Below are 23585 nucleotides of genomic sequence, written 5' to 3' on the forward strand. Positions count from 1 at the left end.
AGTCCAACTCTATAATAACACATAGACATGTGTGAACGTATTTCATCAATATTATAGATTATGTCAATGTTATGATCTTGATGGTGACTGTGATTTAATTCTGCTCTGTGTGATGTCCAAAAAGCTGTAAGTCATTGAACTGTTCCAGGTTCCAGTCTGAAAATGGACCAGGCTTTGTTGGCGTTTCATAACGAGCTGATGGAAGAAGTGCAGGTTTTCTACACATCAGATTACTGCTACAAGGTAAAGAAATCCTGCATAATAATGTGTAATGTGGTTGATGTAAGATGTAAGGACAGCAAATAAGTTTAAGGATGATAACCCTCAACATTACTGTATGTCCTATTGTTTGTTTTTCAAATTTGGCAGAAGAGATTTTAGAGCAGGGGTGTCAAACTCATTTTCACTGAGGGCCACATCAGCAGAATGGTTACTCTCAAAGGCTCCAGATAAAACTGTCATAGAGAATAAATGTAACCAAATATAATATAAAATGAAGGTAACTACTCTGTATCATATTGCTAAATAACTTTCTGTATTTATTACTTCAATTTCACTCGTCACATGATGCATATACCATGATACACTGTGATCTAGTGGCGGTGCCGCCACTTTGCGGGTAACACAATCGGCATGCATTGTGGGAAATTTAGTTATACAATGACGTGGCGGGCCACATCTGGCCCCCTGGCCTTGAATTTGATACATGTGTTTTAGAGCATTGAGGAGACACATTTAAGTCAACACTCTTTAATGCTGCCTTAGACATTGTCTGTTTGCACTCATCAAATATTACTTAGTTACTTTTTACAGATATTTATTAGTTTTAACATTCCCTTGAACATTCTTGAATCATTTAACCCAGTGTTTCTCACTCCTGGTCCTGGAGAGCCACTGTCATGCATGTTTTAGTTTCCTTAGTCAAACACACCTGATACAAATAGTCAGCTGGTCAGTGAGCTCTGCTGAATCCTGATTACGACCCATTTGTTTGAATCAGGTGTGTTGGAGCAGGGAAACACCTAAAACATGCAGGACAGTGGCTCACCAGGACCAGGAGTGATAAACCCTGCTTTAACCATTAAATATTTTGACTATTTCATCCTAAGGGTCCTTAACTGTTTTAATTCTCTCTCTTTTTCTTCTTCTCAGTGTTTGTACCAACATTTAGTCACAGTGAAACCCAACAACTATAGTGCATCTGTGGTGATCAGCACTAAATTCACTCTGACTGTGCAAGTGGAATCGCAGATGAGGAATGAAAGTCTTTGCAGGTAAATTCCACAGATGGCAAAAAAAAGTGCTGATTTGTTTCTCCTGTTTACTCATAATGACTCGGCCTGTGGGAGTGTATTTCTCTTGTCTGCAGACATAATATAGTGCGGTGGCAGCCTAAGAGTGCATCAGCAGTCTGTGTGATTATTTACAGGGCAGGGGGAGTAGTCCTGACCTGCTTTCTGGACCTGAGTGATGCCCTCCCTTAAACCACTTCGCTAAGTATTGATCCGGGGCCTTTTTGGGGTTAATAAGACCCGACATTCCAGTATTGATGAAAAGGGCTCTTTAAAGCTTCAAAGCCACACGTCCTGGGGAAATCTCAGCGGGGATGTTAACTGGAGGAAACTGTTACCATATTTATAAACAATCAGTACTGACAAGATAGCAGGGCAGAGCTTTCCATTTGGGGGTCACCCACGAAAACATGGTGCCAGGGATTCAATTGCAGGACGACAGGTTTGTGGTGCGTTCTCTGCTTTTTCTCAGCGCCCCTGCTCTTGGCCTTCTTAGATCAATGCTGAGGTCTCTAACCAGACTGTGCTGCTATTGATTTCCTTCTCCCTTTGAAATAACACTCCAAGTGATAGCTAGTATGTCATCCCAACAGTGGATCAATATGAGTGTGTAATGTGTGTTTTGGGGGTCCAAGCAGAAAGGGATACACTTTGAGTCCATGGACACTAGGGGGTGCTCCAGAGCTGTGACGGTGGTGCCTTATTCTACAGTGTGTGGAAAAAAAATGTATTCCTCTGTGGAAAAACACAATCTCAGAGGAGATCAAATAAACACAGCCTCTTGTGTTATGTAATTGTCACTGTTTTGGATACAGGTGGAGTCAGACATACGGAGAAGGAGGTCATTACTCTGTGTGCATCCAGATGTCAGAATACACCAGTGAACCCAAATGCATTCATACTGTGGCTAGAAGAGCAAACAATGCACACATGCGTAAGTGAGCAACAAGATGATGAATTTCTGTCATGAAGCTGAATAGTTCCGACTGAGAGTGAGTGTACCGTCCTTATTTTAGACACAGTGACAGTAAAATGGGACCTGTGTTCACTCCCAGGCCGAGCCTTTGATCCACTCTCCACCTAAACTGAGTCAGCAAAGAGCAGAATCACTCAGCCTGTCCACGTCTACCGAGCAGTAATTCTCATCCATCTCTTGGGACATGATGTGTATTGATCAAATCAGACATGGTTTCTTGAAAAGGGATAAAAAAGAAAAGCTTCTCTGTTTGTTTTGAAGGCCTGGCTCCGTGAGTGGGGGATTGTGGGTAATACATTAGGGAGTGTGGAAGGATTAGGGCGTAATGGGATTTTGAAAGCGTCTCCGTCCATAATGTACACTCTACTTAACAATATTGCAGATTATGTTGTAGATCAGACTTTTAAGGCCAAGTAGCCATTATCCAAGCAGATATATGGTCAGTGTGACTGCACCCCTCACAGCACGATGAGCTTCCATTAGCTTCACAGACCGGTGATTATACAAACTCCCCGTAGGACTTGCTCAGCTTAAGTAATGGTTTGGTCAGCAGCCTGGGACAGGTTAGAGTTGCTCTGCTAGGGAATTTCAAAGTTTACTTCAGTGTTTCTCATTGATTGGCCGCAGGTCTTCATGAGGTCATTTGCTGGGTGATGCGCTGTGTTCTTCAAGGATGTATTATCAGATCCACCCTTTAATCGTATTAGTACTGAATTCTGCTTCATACCACAAACCACAGGTCACCTGCTAAGGCACAGGTCTCACACTCACACAAGTGTCCCTCCAGTCAATTTCCTGTGGCCCACCACTTAATTCATTTCACATCATAAAAACGTTATATATTGTTCCATATCAACAGTTTTGTTTTCTGTGAAATATCAAAAATATTGTTATTGCAATATCAGAATATGGTGATATAATTTTCATATCGCCCACCCTAACTGAACAGCTGCTTTTACCAAAAAACATGACCTTTTTTCACTTGACCTGCCCCTCCTGACCAAACTCAATGCTCAGTGGTCATTTTAGTTTAATAACCCTGTGCTAAGACTTTGACTAATCGACTTAAGCAAAAGTTTTGACAATCTGAACTTAATTTAGCGCTTTCATTACCTTCATTAAATTATTCTGACTGTAACATGTAGAGTGAGCATGGCTGCTGCAGAGATCTAATGTTGTTTATGGTGTTTTTATGAGCGGACACCAGAGATGCCATGACTTTTCCGAGGTGATTAAGTGAGCACTCTTAGTTCAGAGTGGATGTCATAGTGTGGATACTGCCCGGGTTAGTATGCCGTCTTTTTGTTTGTTTTTCCACTGAAGACAAACACGGCGCGCACATACTGTCTCTTTGTCTCCCATGCTTTGACGCAAGATGACGGCACCAATATTTCCTGTGTTATAGCTTTATAATCAGCGTCACAGCTGTCTAATGTCTTGCTGATATTTCACTGCTACTGGAGCTGTCGATGAGTAATAACCTCCATTTTTGTTTGAGAGACAGAAGGTGAAAATAAGTGATATTTAGCATATATTACTAAATAGTCTCCTATTTAATATTTCCAGCAACACTTTAGATTAGGGAACACATATTCACATTAACTAGGTGCTTACTAACATGCATATAAGTAGCATACTAGCCCTTTATTAGTAAATATTAAGCACCTATCAACACCTTATGAAGGAAAAATCTTAATTCAAGTCGTAATAGAGGTACAATAAGGTTATGTAGAATAAGGTGTTAATACATGCTTAATAATTACCAATAAAGGGCTAGTATGCTACTTATATATGTTAGTAAGCACCTAGTTAATGGTGAATATGTATTCTCTAATCATAGTTCCATCCACATTATGCAGTCGTACATATTTTGCTATTATTATCAGCTATTCATTTTACCCCAGTGCTTATTTTAATGATTTTAATTTCATAAACCAAAGGCATCCAATGAATTTGTTGCCTCTTGTAGTGTTCTTCATTTAGACCTAGTGTAGTCTTACACTTTCCTTTCCAGATGCCTGCTGGGTTAGATTACCCAGGGTGATTGTTCTGTGATGGATCGACCAAGAGTTTTCCATTAAGCTCTTGTATGTCACTTGAGGGATCCCCTTTGACACGGTTTGATTCCCACAGGGAGTGTGGAGGTGAATGAAGTGGACTGTTTAGACTAGTTTATCAGGCCTTTTTTATTCCCAGTCAGATTATATTCTGATAAACATGATGAACATTGACGTCCAGTCAGAGAGACTGTGACGTATGGTGCTGCAGTTTTATTACACAACTTCCATTGGTAAACATACACGTTTTTTTTCTTTCCTTGTTCTGTCAGCTATCCTGGTCTCAGCTCTCTTACTGGCCATAATCACACTGCTGTTCAATGTGGCACTGTACATCTACAGGTACCCAGGTTTTTTTCACATCATCCACAATGAAAATACCATTCTGCACTGATCACTCTTCCATCAGACCCAGACAGACCAGACTTGTTGTTTTTTTTACAGGAGGCGTTGTACATCAAACTTTATTAAGACCATTTGCTGCCAAAGTCCTCAGCACTCAGTGGATAATGTAAGTAAAATACTGCTGCCGCTGATAAATATCTTTCTACACATTATGAGATGACACAGATGCATAATTTGATTGCTTAGACTTGGATCAATCATAAACAAATGAAATGAGTGCTTGAGTGTTCGTCTCATCAGTATCAGCTGTGCAAATTTTTATATGCAACATAAAACTCACAATTTTGTTCATTTGTGCAGTTGTAGAAACATGGTGTTGCAGGATGGCGACTTCTGTAAAGCAAGACCCTTACTGTACCTAAAGTACATATAAAAGGCTTAGTCTAAGGCTATTATACAATCATACAAACATACAGACATACTAATGGGTTGTATATTACATTTCTGCCAATAAACCATCCTGAGAGCATTCAGAGACACACAATGCAAAAACAACGGCACCATTTTTACTTCTTCCAGCAGAAATTGGTTGACTTAATGCTTTCTTGTAGTCAGAGAGTAACATTGCCTTGATCCAACAGTTACACTGAATTATTCTTGTTGGCCAACTCCGCAGCCTGCATACCAAAATTGCTCAGAGACTCCAGTCATCAGGCCGTTTGGGAGACACTAATGGAATGATTGATACAAATGTTTGCAGAGCCAGTTGTGCTGCAGACTTGCATACAAGTGATAGAGCAGAGCGTTGTGCTTCGTCCAATCAGCTCGCTTGATGGAAAGACCTGCTGTGTATTTTCAGTGAGCATGAATGGCTCCTCTTATTCTCCCAAGCAAGATGTCTCAGTCTTCCATATGCTGTCTGGATGGCAAGCCGATCCATCATAACATATTAGAGCGAGTGTCTTCCTGCTCTGGCTCTTTAAGCTGCTGCACAGAGGCCAGTGAGTCAGGCTAATCCAACTGAGAGGGCAACAGGCCAGAGTCATCTCTGTGCTGCCTTCAGAGACTCAGAGACACTGCCGCCGTGCACAAAAAATGACCCGGGATACAGAGAGGATGAATACGACTTTGAGGGGTTATGACCAATGTGACATTTTAGTCAATATTTTCACATCTCAGCACAGTTATTGTAACATATCTTTGAGCGTAAGACATTGTCAATCACTGGTGCTAAGACAAATGTTTATATATTTAAAAATGTACTAAACATTGGATGTGTTTAATGTTTTAATTCAATGACTTGCTGCATATGTGTAAAAGTGGCTTTAAGCCATGGAAAAACGTATATTTCTTATTAAGGGTAAACACTCTACATTTAAATAAAGGTAGTTTGTTTTTTGGGGGGAGATCTAGTTGTTTTTGTGACATGACTTGTTATTTTACCATTATGCTATGCTATATGCATACACAGATGCCTGCTCTTCGATTGGAACTAAATATTTTTCTCATGGTAGTTTATACTTTGAATGAATGCCCTGCTCTGTACGTCTTCCCTGGCACTTTGCATGTTCTTAATGTTTTTCATTGGTTTTTTATATATATATATATATATATATATATATATATATATATATATATATATATATACATATATATATATATACTTTAGCTTTCCTTTTGTGAAATATAATATTTGAAATATTATTATACTATATGAGGGGGGCTTTAAGTGGCTGCCCTCCATGCTAATTGTCCAGCAGGTTGTCGGTAAACACAGCATAGCATTTTCCTAGAAGGTTATCAATGGCAAAGTTGTGCTAATACTTTTTCAATATCAGCTTGATCAGAAGTTTAATGTTTCTACAGCAACAATGTCTTACATGTTTTGAAGCATAATCAAGCATAGTGGAGCGGTCCATTTGTTACCATTAAATGTTACCAATTCTTACAACACTGGGCCTTTAGTTTGTTAAGTTGAACACATATGCAACACATCTTATCTGTGCCCATGCAGAATAAGTTGAAACCAGAGTTGACTATACAGTATGAGAGTTAATAAAGTCATATACTTTCATATAATCCATACTGGGTTTGACTTAAAAGACACTGTCATTGTTGTCCATACAGGACGAGGCTCATGCTGATGAAGAAACCACCAAAGTTAAACCGACACGTCTGCGCTCACTGGACACTTTTAGAGGGTAGGTACAACAACAATACGCAACTCATTCACATTATGCTTATTCTGTTTGGAGCAGTCTGAGGAAAATGAGGATCTACAGGCTCAGCATAAAGAATAATTACCGGGGTCACAGTCTGGCCACATGCTCCCCCCCAAGCCTGTGTTATCAAGCAGTATAGCTTTGGGCATGATTTCTGATATCAGTGCGTCTCGAGTTTGGAACAGTGTGTTTCTGTTGGACAGGAGTGATGCATGTGATTGAATCTGGTCTCCGTACGAGCCTTAATTGTGGCCTGGGGGTAGACACAAAGCACGCCTCACTGGAAACAGGATGCTGGTGTGGCTTTGACCTCCCCCTCGCCAAATAATTGATGTAATAATACCGTCAACATATCAGCACACATCCACACAGTCATAGATCTCTTGCCAAAATGCAGAACGAGAGGAAATCCAGCAGCACAGAGGCAGCATCTCGCAGATGATTGGCATCTTCTCAATCCGTGGCTTTCTTTTGCATGAAAAGACTTCTGAAAACTGCCGTGCATATATGCTGAATTAAAAGTTTAGAAGGTTATGCAACGATTCAAGGAAAAGATACATTTTAATTTGATTTCCCTTTTAATTCCACATGGTTTTGTAACACTGTTTAATCTTATTAGCTGAAATGTCACTAGGAATACAGTTACTTGTTGCATATTGATGTCCCGAGTGGTAATACGAGAAATTCTCATACCTGACAACACACTTAATCACACTGTGACTCGGGGCTCAGGATTAACGCTGCGTGTGCCTCCCCAGCTCAGTGACTTATGATCCATATCTCTGATAAGTAACAACTTTCCACAGAGAACAGACACATCACTCATCTGCCATAAATGCTGAGACATTTCTGAAGGCAAAAGGCTTTTCTTGTGAGCTGAGAGGTTTTTTTTGATCATTGCTCAGGCTCCACTGACATGATATACAGACCACTGTGGGGTGCAGTCGCACGTTAATTTTTCTAAAAGGATTTGGATTTTAATCTTGTGCCGCTCTGCTAAAAGCCTGTTGCTGGTTTCCTTGCTGTTGAAAATCGCACCGTCAGTAGTTAGCAGTCCCATACAACAGAGGGAACAACTATTACATCAAAACAATGGATTGCTGGGTGCATTCACCTCCAGGTGGCTGGTTCATTAGTTTTGTTTTTGACTGTGCTCCAAGTTTTCCTCCTATTTGGTTTCAGATCTGCTCAGATGTTTGGCCACACAAAAAAAGAACCTTGGCATTTTCTCACAAGTAGTTATTTATTATGACTAGATTGGGTGTCTGTGTACTTGATATGGCCATCGCAGTAAGGAACTCAATACTGTGCACTGATATTGCGACAGGGAAATGTACTGCGTTATTGCTGTAATTGGTAATGCACGTGCAGGGGTTCAAATTGAAGAAGTCTGAGTTGTACTCAGTTGCCACTGCTGCAACACATTTGTCTTCAACCTGTTAGCTTTAAATAATACACGGCGACCTCCAGACATGAATTACATCTGTTATTGAAGTGACAAATATTCAATACAGAGCTTTAGAGGGATATTTACAACTTAAACCTGAGAAACACTCCTGTGCTTTTTTCAGCCTGGACATTATCTGTTGTTAAAACAAAGTAATCTCAGTACTCATATTATTGAAGCACTTGTATAAATCATGATTAGCCGTATGAAACACATGTAAAGGCCTTTGTAATGTAATCTGCCTATAGCGGTGTGATTATTCAAATTCAGACACCCAGTGGTGTTTTAATCAGAAAGATTGCCAATAATCCACAATATGCAGAGATTTTCACAGGGTCTCATCTGGCTAGTGATTTAACCTTTGTCTTTGTTACTATGGCAACTAATGGATTTGTTCGTCAAAAATTAAACGATAGCCTGTGTGTGTTTGTCCGTGTGTGTGTGTGAGAGAGAGAGCCCATGGACACATGCGCCAGGGTTTAGTCTACTTTAATAGCCCCTTTTGAGATAATAGTGGCCGATTAAAATCTTGTATCAGCAGGTTGGGCTAAAAGAGCAGTAATGGCTTCGGTTCACCTCTTAATTTAATCTAAGCAGAAAAACAAGAGGAGGCAGAGGGAGATACAGAGCTCCTTATCACAGAGTCTCATTCTTGGAGGTTGCTCTAATCTCATTTTGCCTCTTAAAGACCCTCTTGTGAGTTTCCCTTTTTTATTTAGTTTTGATTAAACAACACATAAATCAAAAATAATTACCTGAAATATTTTGAATGGATTCTGCCTCAGAGCAAAAACGGTTGCTTTGACCACGCTTCCATTTACATTCTGCTGCAAGTTTGTGTTGTGTAATGGCACGCAGCCATTTTCTTACATGCTACGCAAACACCTTTTTTTCTCTCTCTCTCTCCAGCGTTTGATTCAGTGAAGCACTCCATCACGTGTGCTGTGTTTCAGCAGCTCTGGCCAGTGCTAAGGCATAAAGTGTATCATATATTAGCCACAAAGTCTTGAGTCAGCACTCCTGCTTGAGGAGATCCAGAGGACAAGTGTTCATTTTCCTGAGTGATTCATAATGCTTAGATTGCATTACCTTGCATTTGGAATGGGCCTCTTTAACTTTGATTCAGAAGTTGAAATTGATTCAGAATGAAAGCATCTCTGGATTGTTGGACGAGTGTCCCAAATATTTACATTAACATGCAGTTCACATTTTATCATGTGTTTTTTAAATTGATTTATTGACTCGTGTCCAGCTCACTCAGTGTTCTGTCTTTGCAGGTTTTCCCTCACAGTGATGGTGTTTGTGAACTATGGTGGAGGAGGCTACTGGTTCTTCCAACATGCACCATGGAACGGTGAAGTAAAACCATTCATTAAAGACAAAAACAAACATAAAACAGAGAGAATGCACAAGTGTATTGTACATGGATGTTGGCTACATCTGTCATTCAGGTAGATTTAGTGAATGAAAGGTCCAAGTGTTCACAGCAGGCTCTTTTAAGCCTGATATTAAAAGAATGCAGGACATTACTCAATGGCTGCCGTTTTCCCCCCTCGTCATGTCTGCAGCATTTTCTGACCTGTTGTCACTAATTATGATAAATGCCATCTCAAAGCAAACATACAGGATGTCATTCGTCATACGAGCCAAACCAAAGCCCCAATCTATACATGTCTATTGTTATTAACAACCAGGGAGGGGGACATAAGAGGAGGAGGAAGAAGAAGAGGAGGAGGAGGAGGAGGAGGGATGAGTGTTTAACTGACAGCTGGGAGAATGTGGGAGGGTGTAGTAAAAGTGTAATGCTCCCCCACTGCAATTACCAGTCTTTAGGTGCCCTTGAGCAAGGCATCTGTGTGATTGAAGGAGACAGTTGCTGTGTCCCTTTTCTTTTACCTGGATGGATAAAAGTAAAAAAAAAAAAAACATTTATGAAATGCATTACATTTTATAATGCTACCGAGCCACATCCACAAGGGTGTATTGATTCCCTGGGTGGTTTGATTGATGAATTGTCTTTGCTGCAGGGACACTACTGTCACTGGAGTGAAGGTATTTATTAATCACACCTTTTATAAGTAAAGGTTAATATCAGGAGCAGTGCCTCAAGGACATTATTTTGTTTTTTCTCTTGTTGTCCCTTTTGGTTGTCAAATTATAAATATGTGAAATTCAAATATCTGCATCTATTGATGTTACTGTTTTTGTGTTTTTTTTTACAGGTTTAACTGTAGCAGACCTTGTCATGCCATGGTAGGTTGTGTCGTCAGCTATTTATATAAATCTGCATAGTTATATGTTACAGCTGTTTATTGTTGTTTTTTTTTCTTCCAGGTTTGTGTTTATCATCGGGACTTCAGTGGTCTTAGCGTTCAGGTCCATGCAGAGGAAAGGTGTGAGTCGCCTCCAGGTGTTGCGCAAAATCACCTGGAGAACAATCGTCCTGCTGCTGCTCGGCTTCTGCTTCCTCAACTACTCTCCGAGAGATGGACCATGTAGGTGCACATATACTGTCGTTATTAATGGAACACACACATGTATATGGGTGTGTATGTTTGTTCTGACCCTGGCATGTCTAATAATAGGTCTACTTATGATGTGTGCGGTAGTTAAAATCATTATCATCAATCCTACAGCTGTACGTCTGAAACACCATTTGCTGGATTTTGTAACAACATTTTGGATTTTGAAACAACATTTCAACCTCTGTAAGGTGGCATTTTGGTATCCATTTTCATATTATATTGAACTATATTAGAAAAAATCCAATTCACTATCCATACTAATTACACCAGTGTATAATCACCGTATAATAATTATGGTATGATTTTCTTAGCCTTAGAACAAGCCATTTATATTAATAAAGTCACGGGCGAAGTCCTCCGCCATTGCGACGTGCCATGTTTCTAAAGGAGCCCATAAGAATGTTGCACTAGGAGGTTCCAGCTCCAGCAACGAAGAAGAAACCGTGTCATGTGACAGAGGTAGAAGTTGTGAGAGAGAGAGAAGTTAAAAAGAGGTGTAAAATAAATTTAAATTAAAATGAGAGAGGCATTGACATTAGGTTGAGTGCTAGGGAAATGTGATTGGCATTTTCTCTGACTTCTTGTTATATTATTATATAAATGAATAATGAATTATTTGAAAAATTATCAGCAGATACATTTATTATGAAAAACAAGGCTCTTTCTGTCATTATGAAGCAGGAGTTAGACTGTCATGCGGGTTAGTTTAACCCTACTGATAATTTGCTGTTGCAATAGTAATGATATAAAACAATTTTCTGGGTGTCATCTGGCTGTATGTACAGATTATATTGATTCTATTAATCCTACAAAGGATTTCTGCAGGTCTCTGTTGGGGTTTAAAGAAGGGAAGCAGGCTGAAAAATCCCTATTTCATTGTTCACCTGGGGATGCACAGAGTGCCCCTCACACATTAGTCATTCCCAGTGCTAATGGACTTTCATGGGTGGATGTCTGTGTAACTTGGTTAACAAAAATATTGTTATTGTATGTGTAGTCTAAAAATCCAGCACCAGGGGAAATTTAACCGAGGCAGATTGAGCAAAAACAACGGCTGTGGTAATGGACAATTATAAACAGATAGAGTTACACACTTCAGGCCCATGCAGCTGCTGTGGAAGCTCCTGCTGGATCTGCTCATAGCAACATGGTGACTTTTACCATAAACTGCAGCTTCGTCCTCTGTCTCCAAGGACGTCCTTGCCAGTTCTGTTGCAAGGTTTGATCTAATAAGAGAATGGAGACAGATATCAGCTCAATGTTAAACCATTTCAGTGTCAGATGAGACAGAAGAAGGTGTTAACCTTTAACATCAGCTATGAGTCATTTCAAATAAATCCCACGTCTAGGTACTCGTTAAAGCAGTGTGACGGGCCTTGAAACTCCAGTTTTAGCCATCCTAACTTCTATGCCGGTTTAAATATTGATAAAATAACAGCTTTAATTAGTTAAATTGAAATTCTATCTGGAGAAAAAGGTTCTTCAAGATTTTATCTCAGACCGTGTGACTGCTGTATACTTAAGAAAAGATCAGTCAGATGGCTTTGCTCACTTCCAGGAGAATCACCGTAATCAGTGTAAGTGAGATGCTTGTAATTGTAAATGATATTGAGCCTTAAAAGGTCTAATTTTCACACATACCAAGAGTGAAACACAAGGTGTTGCAGTTTCCTGCATTCTGGTTTACAACTATATCTTTCACAATAGGTTTTCTTTAAGTGACAGCTTTGTGGCGAGACAGGTAGTAAATTATCTTATATCCTGCATATTTAACAAATGTGTCATCAGTAAGAGCTTCCTCTTTCCTGTGAAAAGAGAGATTTCCGCCTTTTATTTGATTTGAGCAGATCAATGATTGGGACTGCATTGTTATTACGCCACATTGTGTGGCAAAGAGGTTTTCAATTAACTAATGTGTAGATAAAAATCAATCTCTCAGCTTGGGGGCCAAGCCGTATCCAACCCAGTTTGTCAAGACAAAGAGATAAGTGGGAATCTTTGACCAGCTTCCCACCTTCTTGACATGATCTAATTCCGAACACTGACACTTGTCTGTCCATCATCCTCTCACAGGACGTGGAAGTAGCATGGTCGAAAAGACACGTTTGTGTTCAATGTGATGGAATTCCTGATTTATAATTTGCTCTATTCAGCAGAAATTACATCTGTGAGTAACGAGTGATGTCTTGTGCGATTTTTAAGTTGTTTTTTACACTACCGTACAAAAGTTTGGGGTCATCTATATAATTGTTATGTGTTTTCCATTTAAACTCACACAACGAGTTGCAAAATGAATACAGAATATAGTGAAGAAATTGACAAGATTAGAAATAATGATTTTTATTCAAAATAATAATTTTGCTTTTGTCAAAGAACCAGCAAAACTGTTTACAGCTGTGCTAACATAATTGCACAAGGGTTTTCAAGGGTTTTCTAATCATCCATTAGCCTTCTAACACGATTAGCAAACACAATGTACCATTAAAACACTGGAAATGGGCCTCTATACACCTGTGTACATATTCCATTAAAATAGAATAGAATAGTCGTTTACCACATTAACAATGTATAGAGTGTATTTCTGATTCATTTAATGTTATATTCATTGAAAAAAAAGTGCTTTTCCCTCAAAAATAAGGACATTTCTAAGTGATCCAAAACATTTGAACTATGTATTATATATCATTACCAATGATCCAGTGTGTAAGAATGAGTGACATCTAATGGTGAGACAGCAGACGGTAACAAAAGGTGAAAATATGCAGATTTGGGAAAATTGGACACTCTAAATTGACCGTAGGTGTGAGGGTGAGATCTTCCTATCTAGTGGAGTTCTTTCCAGGACTGCTTCTAGGTTGCTTATTCCTCTTTTGTCAGTCGCTTTGGATAAAAGCGTCTGCCAAATGCTTAAATGTAAATGAATGATTGTTTGTCTCTATGTCCCTGCCATGGATTGGCACCAGCAACCCCCGTGACTCTCATGTGGAGGATAAAGTGGTAGTAGATTGATGGATGCTTCAAAACATGAATTACATGCCCTGGCTAGTGTTTCCATTCAGGTTGCGGTAAAAACATGGTGACGCAAGATGGTGGTCTGTGGAAAACAAGTAAAAAAAAAACCCACATGATTTCAAACAGTTTTTCAGTTTCTACAAATGAACCCCATCCTAAATGTTACACATTAAGCCTTTAAAGTGCACGGTGCTATTGGTTGCGTGTTTATCCGTGCTGTGTGTTTTTGACTTTGTTGCAGTGTCCTGGTCCTGGCTGCGGATCCCTGGAGTGCTGCAGCGTCTGGCCTTCACCTACTTTGTTCTGTCTCTCCTGCAGACTTTGTGGAGACAGAGAGAAATCCCACCGACATCAGTGAGCAGCTCTGTCATGTTCAATTTCATCATTACACACAAGGGGAAAAGAACAAAAACACTTAAGAATACTATATACTATACATTCGATCTGGTCTGTACTTTGACACAGAAGCACCAGCAAACGGGTTTCATCACACTCTCAAAGTTAACATGCTGTGGCAGGTCTAATGTTTATCTTTTTTATCTGTGCACGTTAACGTGTGAATTTATAACCAACAGAATGTGCAGCTAAAGTATTTCGCCATAAACCAAGTAACAGGACAAGTGGAAGCTTTAACACTGCCTGATGATTTGTAAGAGCAGTAATTCCAAAAATGTGGGCCAAGGTCTCTTAATGCACCATGAAGGTCGTAAAAACAAACAAATAGGAAGATTTTAATTTTGAGTTTTAAGCCATTGAGCTTCAATAATTGTAAAATATTGAGATTTAATTTATAAAACAAGTTGCTCTGCAAATATGTGCATTCATGTGGATGGTTTCATAGATAATAAATAAAGAGCTTTGTGTTTTAACCTTGACAAATTAATTGAGTTCACTATTTGTAATAAACAGCTTCACAAATTAAGCAAATTAAAATGTACTTTCTTTTTTTTAAAGGGAAACTCTACTGTTTAAGTAAAATTAACTTAAACTCATGCCTGAGTCAAGGTTCACATGTTTTTTTCTGACTGTTAATGAAATAATGAATTTAAAGCCCACTAAATTTAAAGATTTAGTGGGCTGTAAATCATTTAGAGAATTTAAAAATGGTCCGTTAGAATGGTCTGTTAGATTCAGAGGTTTGGGAATAAGGATCGATATGATCAGTAGCATCATTGACTGTAGAAAATCTTGTGGTAGTCCATCACATTCAATTTGAGAAATAGATCAGTGAAGGTTTATTAAAAGGACATCCAAGTCTTAGGATTCATCCTCTGGGTAACATGATTCATTATCTGTCCAATAACAGACTGGCAGACAGACTGACATTGCCATCCCTACAGAAGAGCTTTTTGAAGTGATTTGCTGTATATATATTTTGTCATTTCTGTTTAGCAGACTCACTGGTGGAGTCAAGTCCAGGATTTGGTCGTGTATTGGCCCCAGTGGCTGATTATCATCCTGCTGGAGACTCTGTGGCTGTGCCTCACCTTCCTCATGCCTGTACCTAACTGCCCCACGTACGTCCAAGCACATATTTCACTTATACTCACTGATACTTACTCTATGTAAAATATTTACTTTTCATTCACCTCTCAATTTTGATGTAATGTAATGTACAGTGGGTGCAGTTGGCGCTGCTGCAGCAGAGGTGTTAGTCTGCACATTGCGATGCTGCTGTTACGAGCCGCTGTGATTTATGGGCCTGTGGTGGAGGCTTCAGAGGGCATAATTAGCCAATCTCAGACTGTCATGTGCAATAAGAGGAGCGGAGGCAGAGGATCCATCTTCCTCGCTCCGTGTCTTCTGCTCACTGCAGCTTTTACTGTTTTCCCCACTTCTGTGACTCTGCATGGCACAGTGTGACTTCAAATTGTTGCATTTCCCCCCACAGCTTTTGTGTTGATATTTATCATCAGATATGATTTTCTTTTTTTCTTCTTTTATTTTTTTAATCCAGCTTTAGAGGTTCAAATTTTGTCACTTTATTATGTTACTTTTTTATGACTAATCACAGTTCTGCTCTGTTGTCAGAGGATATTTGGGAGCTGGTGGAATTGGTGATAATGGTCTTTACCCCAACTGCACTGGAGGCGCAGCAGGATACATTGATAGAGTCATGTTTGGTGATAACATGTATAGATACCCCACATGCAAAGTATGTTATTTTTCTTCTTTTACAGAGACTAGTCATTATTTTATCAAGCGTTACAAATTGAACCATTGAATTTTTTTCTTTTTGCAGGAAATGTATCAGACAACGCAGCCCTTTGACCCAGAGGGCGTTCTGGGTACAATCAATTCCATTGTCATGGGATTCCTGGGGATGCAGGTAGGAAAGATTACGTATTTCCCTTCTACAAATCAAATTAGTATTTTGATATCCTGAGTTTTTTAGAAGGGTTCATAGTTTTCTTTGTTTCGTGGTTGGTTCCAATTTTTTGTTTTATAGTCAGGCACTATATTCTTAAAATTCAGGTGTATAAGTAAGATTATTGTGAATAGTTTTCACACAAACTCTCCTAGTGCCTTGGTTTGAATGTATTTGTAGATATTTTATACAGTATATGCCTTTAATATACAAACTATTACACAATAAAACACAGACATCACTGTCTTCATAGGGACGTAGAGTTCAGATATGAGTAAGTTCCCACGACATCTGTGGCCAGCAGGGCTTCTGGAAATACATGATTTAGATGAATTGACCATTGACGGTAGCTCAGTGGTAGAGCGAGTCATCTTTCATCTTGAAGGTTGTGGGGTTGATTCCTGACTCCAGATGTGTCCTTGGGCAAGACATTTAACTCCATGTTGCCCCTGCCCGCAGCGTGTGAATGGGCTCGGAAGATGAGTGATAGATAAAGCGCTGCTCATAGATACGCTGTATGAAAGTGTGAGTGAATGGGTGAATGGGAAAACTGTATTGTAAAGCAGCTTTGAGTGGTCATGAAGACTAAAAAATCTCTATATAAAAACAGACCAATTTACCCTTTTAGTTCTTACAATTGTGGCACTTGATTGGCAGAAAAGCCATGAAGTAAATAAAACAAAAAAACAGCGATTATTAACCAAAAGGAATAGTGATGTTCTTTACCCATATCATCCTTTTAGTAGATTCATAAACACCGCTCATCGGCTGTAAAACTCTCTACTTAAATGAAGGTTATGTGAAAGACTCTTTCCCACCTAATTGTAAGTGCACAGCTGCCCTCCTTTATGGACACAATGATGTCAGAAAATGGGTGCGTGTGCTTCTGGTTGTTAGACCCGAGTCTGCGAAGGGGACAATGTCACTTATAACCATTTGTGTTGTGGGAAGTTGCCAGGCAAAAGCAGCCACATTGCTCAATTCCCAGTGGGCGGTTAGCGCTGAGCCCTTCAGTCAACGTGTCTTAGACAACACACCAGGTGCCTGCTGCCCTCCTCTGTGTTCACCCGTGCTAATGTCCTCAGCTGAAATGCATTCATCATCACCAAATTAATCAGAGGGTGCGGATGACTTAAAACCAACATCTGGTCCGACTGGATAGGAGAAATGTGATCACCACACCAGGGACACAATATTGACACCCACATCCCAGGCCTATTTTGTTACTGAAGAGCAAATACATGCACACAATATATGTTTATAAGGTATTTCTCATTAAACAAGTTCTGGTCTGTCTGCTTATCTCCGTCTCCTTCTCCACAGGCCGGGAAAATTATCATTTCCTATAAGGGAAGAAATGTCCATATCCTCAGTCGCTTCCTCGTGTGGGCTGTCCTCCTGGTAGGTTTCAGAATACGAACGTTTTAAACACAGCTGATAAAGAACACGAGTGTGTAAATGTGCAGCCAGGACAACAAAACACCATGGTCCCGCTTCTATGACTCACACACAGCTGAGCACTTAGATGGTCTTGCTGTTTTCACTTCGCCTCGCAGGTAAACTCTGCAATGTGTTTTCCAGCTCAGGTATTAGTCATAGCTGCCAAAGCCATTCATTAGCAGGACTTAGGAGAGCACGTATGTGTGATCTCAGTACAATTAAACAACATCCATGTGTGTGTGTAGCTGTGTTTCCGGACAGACATGGGTATCCAGCGCCTCGGGAGGATTACACTGTCTCTTATTGCCTGTCGGTATCACGTGTGGTTTTACATCAGGAGAGTTGTGCACACTACTTACACACATCTGCAGTCAGTATCATTAGCATGTAATAAATAATATATATTGCATAAGATTTCCACTTATATTTGTTTTGGATTTGTGCTCATTCTGGGTGGTCTCAAAGCACAAAGTGTAGCAAGCTGGCTCCTGTATTCATTCAGAAGGGGAATCTCTCCCACAGGGAGTACTATAGTGTCAGACGAGACGGCCCGTTTTGCATCTGTAAACCTGTGACAGAAGGCTGATGGTGTGCTCTCACAAGATTGAGATGTATCTGAAAAAGAAAAGACAGATTTTGCTGAACTGTGCCCGACCACTGTTTTTTTTTTTGTTACGGATCAAACTGCATGGATGTAGTTTGTTTGTAAAATGTGGTGAGTGCAGCAGAGGCAGACATCCTGAACTAGTGTTCAGTCCTGTGATCTGGAGCGATGATGGAGCTGCAGGAGCTGGCTGCATCATTTGGCCTTGGATATCAAACAGTTCAGCATGAAAGGAAAAGGCAAATTGACTCGGCCTGAGGAGAAAACTGCACAAAAACGGATATCCCATTAGTTTTAAGTTATATACGTACTATACTTATAGTAATGTTTTAGTTTAGATGTTAAGATTATTTGTACAGGGTTGTCAGGTTTATTCAAATTTTTACATGTTACTCACATACTATAATATCTAAATTCAATTTACAGTCACACAGTAATAATGTATCTTTGCCCAAATCATTCTTTCTACAATTATATTTTTTTAAAAGAATCCCTTGAAGCCTCAGTGTGTCTCAGCTAAATATTAAGATCAGCGTGTAAACACATTCACAATGAAAATGCCAACTGTTGTATAGAGGTTATCATCATTTTAAGCTTTATTGTTTTTATATTATTCATTTAAAGTTTAGACAAATAAGAATAAATGTCAATAATTATACAGTACATAAAAACAACAATCCGATTAATTAGAGGAAAACATAATAGGGGAAAAACAAAGAAATCTGCAGGATCAAAAATAAAAGAACCACCCTCCAAAATGCAAGACATAAATTAAAACACAAAATACATGAGAAGGCTCAAGAAAACATAAAACCTGACATTATATAAGCGACCAAGAAAGATAGAGGTGCAGGAGAACTTGTTAAATATCATCCTGTGGTGAATATTAATGTGATTTGGTTGAGATGTTTCAGTCTGGACCGATGATGTGAAACACCACCATCCTTAAATCAAACCAAGCAAAAAAAAAAAAAAAAGGAGAAGCAACCTCAGTGGAGTAAAAGGCAAAGTGGGAAAACACTTATAATCAGAAGGAGGGAACGATGCCAATAAAAATGAAGAGAAAGTTGTGAGAATTTATGTCATTAACCTCAATCCTTGAAAAATCTCCCCCATTTTATCTCCCGGTGTTGAATCTCATTGACTATTATTGTGCAGTGAGCAGCCGCAGGGAGGTGAAATAAATTAGATCCATTTGGTTTCTCCTAAAGGCAACGAGTGATAAAGTAACACATGACCAAATAAATAACCAGCAGACTTTTATGTATTTCCACTGTATGTTATGGTTCTCCAGCGAATGCTTTAGCAGATGCAGATGCTGCCCGAGAGTACAGTGTTGGAGACGACAGATCAAACCATGTTTAGCCAAAGATCAACGCTTAAAATCTTAGTAAACAGACTGAAAATAAATTAAATTGGTTTGACATTAAAAAGGTGCATTCCGTTTTAATAAAATTTGCGAGCAGCTACAGACACGTGTACAGCAGGTAGTCTTGAATTGGTTTCTTCCTTACTCCCAGTGGGTGAATCTAATTGTAGACCAACAAAGCAAAACTAGCTCCAGTGATTTAACCTGTTCTTAATTTGGACTTTTCTAACATGATTTGGGCTCAGACAGGAGGCAGCAAGCAGAGCTGAACTGCCTCTTGTTTCAGACATGTGCTCTTTACATTAGCAGATCTCCTCAGTGGAGGAGGAAGCACACAAGCACACGATTGATATTAACCCACAGTGGGTTCACAAAAAGCGCTACTACAGTTAACGATAAACCCAGGTTCTGCACTAGAGTTGACTGTATTTCTATGGTGCACTGATATTCAGGGCAGACCACGTATCTTCCTCCTAATAAACAACAATGCCTGCTAATTAAAGTCCAACGACCAGGCTCCAGAAGTGAGAGATTGAAATTGAGCGATTGCCCCACATACCAGCGCGATCCCACATCCCACTGCCTGGATGGCCCCGAGGCTTAATCCAGCCCAGCTAGGCTATTTCCACACCATCGATTCTGTCATCTATACACATGATGGATATCTACCTAACAAGGATTGGATTCTAATCCAGTGCACTGGGTTTCTCTCTTGAGCACAAATGCTTCTGCTATAAGTATCTACTGTAAATCATATGTAAATAGACGAGACAATAAAAGTGTTTATTGATATGAAGTTCATTACATCCTTTATATTGTGATTAAGAAGGCTGTGGAGTCAAGTCTAACTATGTACTGGAGATACATCTAGGAGTATCAAATTCTAGTGTAGATGATAAAATTGGCAAGTCTGGTGTGAGAATATTTTAAGAGGTCTCCAACTCGTGGCCGTGGGCCACATGTGGCCCTTCAATCCATTTCATGTGGCCCGCCACTTAAATGTTTGTTTGCGATATTGGTCATTCATTTTTGCATCATAAATGTGTTTGTGAATTATTGCTATGCATCAAAACAAGCACCTTTATTTTGAAAAAAAAAAAAAAAAGTCTATTCCTACATCATGATGGAATATCGTGATAAGCTAATATCACCCATTGATGGACTTGGACCAACTGTTGGACCAAAACTGAAGCTCATGTGGCCCCCAGGTCACTTGAGTTTGAGACTCTTGCTTCAGGAATTCTGAGGCTTAGTTTTAGGCACCCTAAAACTTAGTTTTAGGGTGAGGCTTAAATCTATGGCTAGGGTTAGGCTAAGGGAATAGGGAATGCATTATGTCTATGATTGTGCTTACGTCTGTAGAGGCTGATCAACTCTGTTTCTCTGACTCTCAGATGATCGGTTAATCCGCCTCCCTTGCGCGATTCTGTTGCTTCACGTTTTAGCTGCCCAATACGGCTCACTTTATCGCCCTCCATCGATTTGAAATCTGTTTCATTTCCACCCTTAGGGAATCTCTGCAGCCATCCTTTCTAAGTGCACGCGAGACGGAGGATTTATACCTGTCAATAAAAACCTTTGGTAAGTGCTTCCTGACCCTCTAAATCCAGCCACTTTTCCTCACAAAAGAAAGAATGGGTTTCCAACAGGCACAAATCAAGGCTGCTAAAACACACGTTTACTTACCTCTTACAACAGCTCCGACTGTAAATAAGCGCCGGGGCTGTTGGGAGTGTGAGGTGGAGTGGTTATACATCCTCCCAACATGATCACTCTTCCTTACGGCCGACAGACTTAAGGATGCTTTATCCTCTCTTCCCCAGAAGCACTCACTACACATCACTACAGGCTAGGCTGATGGCTCTGGGAAAAGCATCTATTTAATCATACAGCTCTCTAACTGCTCCCAAACTATCATATCCCCCCTTTTTTTGGGTGGGGTGTCTTGGTAAATGTTTTGTATGAAATACAGCACAATAACCACCACAGACACAGATGACTTAATGACCTGTGCAGTGGTTCCACTCCCACGGTCCCTTTAATATGATGTGAATCATTTTAATGTTTGTGTGCAGAAAGAATACCACTTCATCTGTGATGTGTAAGCAAATTCTTCGTGATGCTCCACAGGGCCCCTGGTACCACAGCGCTCATCCCCCGCCATTACCTGACTGGCTTTTATGGGCAGTTCATCATGCACAGGTTATTGAGCTCGAGAGTATGAGTCCCTGCCTGGATGTCTAGAAGTAATTAACTCTCAGCCAAGAGTCCTTTTTGGCCCCACTTCAGCTGAGATAAAAAATTAGAAGAAGAAAAAAAAAAGTCCAGTGAAAGCTCAGGGAGGCCGCCATTTTACATTAGATGATATTACATCAAACATTCTTGCACTTAGGAACAGACAGGGACATGGCTGGCTGGCACCAATCCATGTGGCACGTGCCAAGGATCCACGTTTGATGCTGGAGACAAATCCAACAAACTGTCCCACATTTTTGCCCGATTGCCTCGAAATCCCTGGGTGTTATTTATCTGAGTATTGATAGACTCTGTGTCTTTACACGCTTGTTGACACCACGCTACTAACATTTTAGTGATGCCCCAAATGTTAAAATACTGATGTTGTTTCTCCAGGTCGTTGTCCTATGTGACATGTATGGGCTGTTTCTCCTTCCTGCTGCTGGGAGCCATGTTCGTCGTCATTGACATCAAGGGCTGGTGGGGTGGACAGCCATTTATATACCCAGGTAATGTTAAATCACAAGTCACATGGCTCAAAGTGTATTAACAGTCTTTACTGCTCATTGTTTGGGCTTTCTGGCCTTTAACCTCACTCTCATCAAGGAGATTTCCGTACACAGACAGCTGTTTTCTCTTTCACCTGATCACTGCTCACCATCTGACCAGAACCAGATGGTCGGAGGATGCTGGTCCTGTGTTTCCAATTTCACAAAATGGAAACATTTTGGTTAATGCAGGATCAAATGAAAATGATGTTCCCTTTTTTGGACATATTGAAATTTGTGAAATTGTTCATTCCAGTTTATTGCGGCAAACTAATGTCAAAAATGACTTTGTATCACGTGTTCACAGTGAACACAGGAAATAGCCCCCTGGAGTGTAACGACTGGGGCTAATCAGCTCATCAAGCTGTGCATCTTCAGTTATATAATCTGTTAATTTAGTGCTTATATATATATGAATATATATATACACACAGTATATTGCAAGGTTACAGCCTGATGCTTTCTAGTGGTCATACTTTGTTTTTTACCCATGTCCACCAATGTGCGATTCTTCAAAGCTTCCGGACGTTCTCCCTGTTCCACCGATATCTTCTGTTTTGCTGTTATTTAAACAGTTGAATGATTTGACTAAGGCTAAAACACACTTATCTCTTCTCTCCACCTCAGGGATGAACTCCATTTTTGTCTATGTCGGCCACTCGCTCCTCGGTTTCTACTTCCCGTTCAGCTGGGAGATGCACTTCCAGCAGAGTCACTGGGAGTGGCTCTTCCAGAGTCTGTGGGGAACCTCGCTGTGGCTGCTCGTTGCCTTCTTCTTGTACAGGAAGAAGTTCTTCCTTAAAATATAAATGCCTGTTTAGAGAGACTGGAGAACCAGAATACAATAGCAAATAAAATTTGTTGTAACCTGGTTAAAAAAAAATCAAATATTATTCTAATGGTTTGCTATATTTGAAATACTTTTGAAATTACAACTTAACTCATTGGCTGCCAGCCATTTTCAGCATTTTGACTGATTTTCCAAGACCCACAAAACAGTGTGTTATGACTATGGAAACTACCAAAAGAAAGAGTAGATTCTCTTCTTCCGTCAGACGTCATTGGTAGTGAACGGTTGTATTTGAATTGACGTCTCTAGACGTCATTGGCAGCCAATGAGTTAAACTGCATCATAATACACTGTT

The 23585-nt window shown here is 39.9% G+C and overlaps 1 protein-coding gene across 1 annotated transcript; it reads left to right on the forward strand.

Moving 5' to 3' along the window:
* Nucleotides 1-162: 162 nt before the first annotated feature.
* Nucleotides 163-23249, forward strand: LOC310933794 (heparan-alpha-glucosaminide N-acetyltransferase; the record flags this gene model as incomplete). Its single annotated transcript, XM_083897364.1, has 17 exons — nt 163-243; nt 1153-1274; nt 2108-2226; nt 4598-4667; nt 4770-4836; nt 6798-6871; nt 9617-9693; nt 10562-10592; nt 10674-10834; nt 14118-14230; nt 15272-15393; nt 15908-16031; nt 16119-16205; nt 17568-17645; nt 21168-21238; nt 22289-22401; nt 23068-23249. 17 exons carry the CDS (start codon nt 163-165, stop codon nt 23247-23249), a joined length of 1692 nt encoding a protein of 563 aa, XP_083753490.1.
* Nucleotides 23250-23585: the final 336 nt, after the last annotated feature.

Source organism: Microchirus variegatus (genome assembly GCF_963457635.1).
Source record: "Microchirus variegatus genome assembly, chromosome: 11".
In the NCBI taxonomy this organism is placed as follows: Eukaryota; Metazoa; Chordata; class Actinopteri; order Pleuronectiformes; family Soleidae; genus Microchirus; species Microchirus variegatus.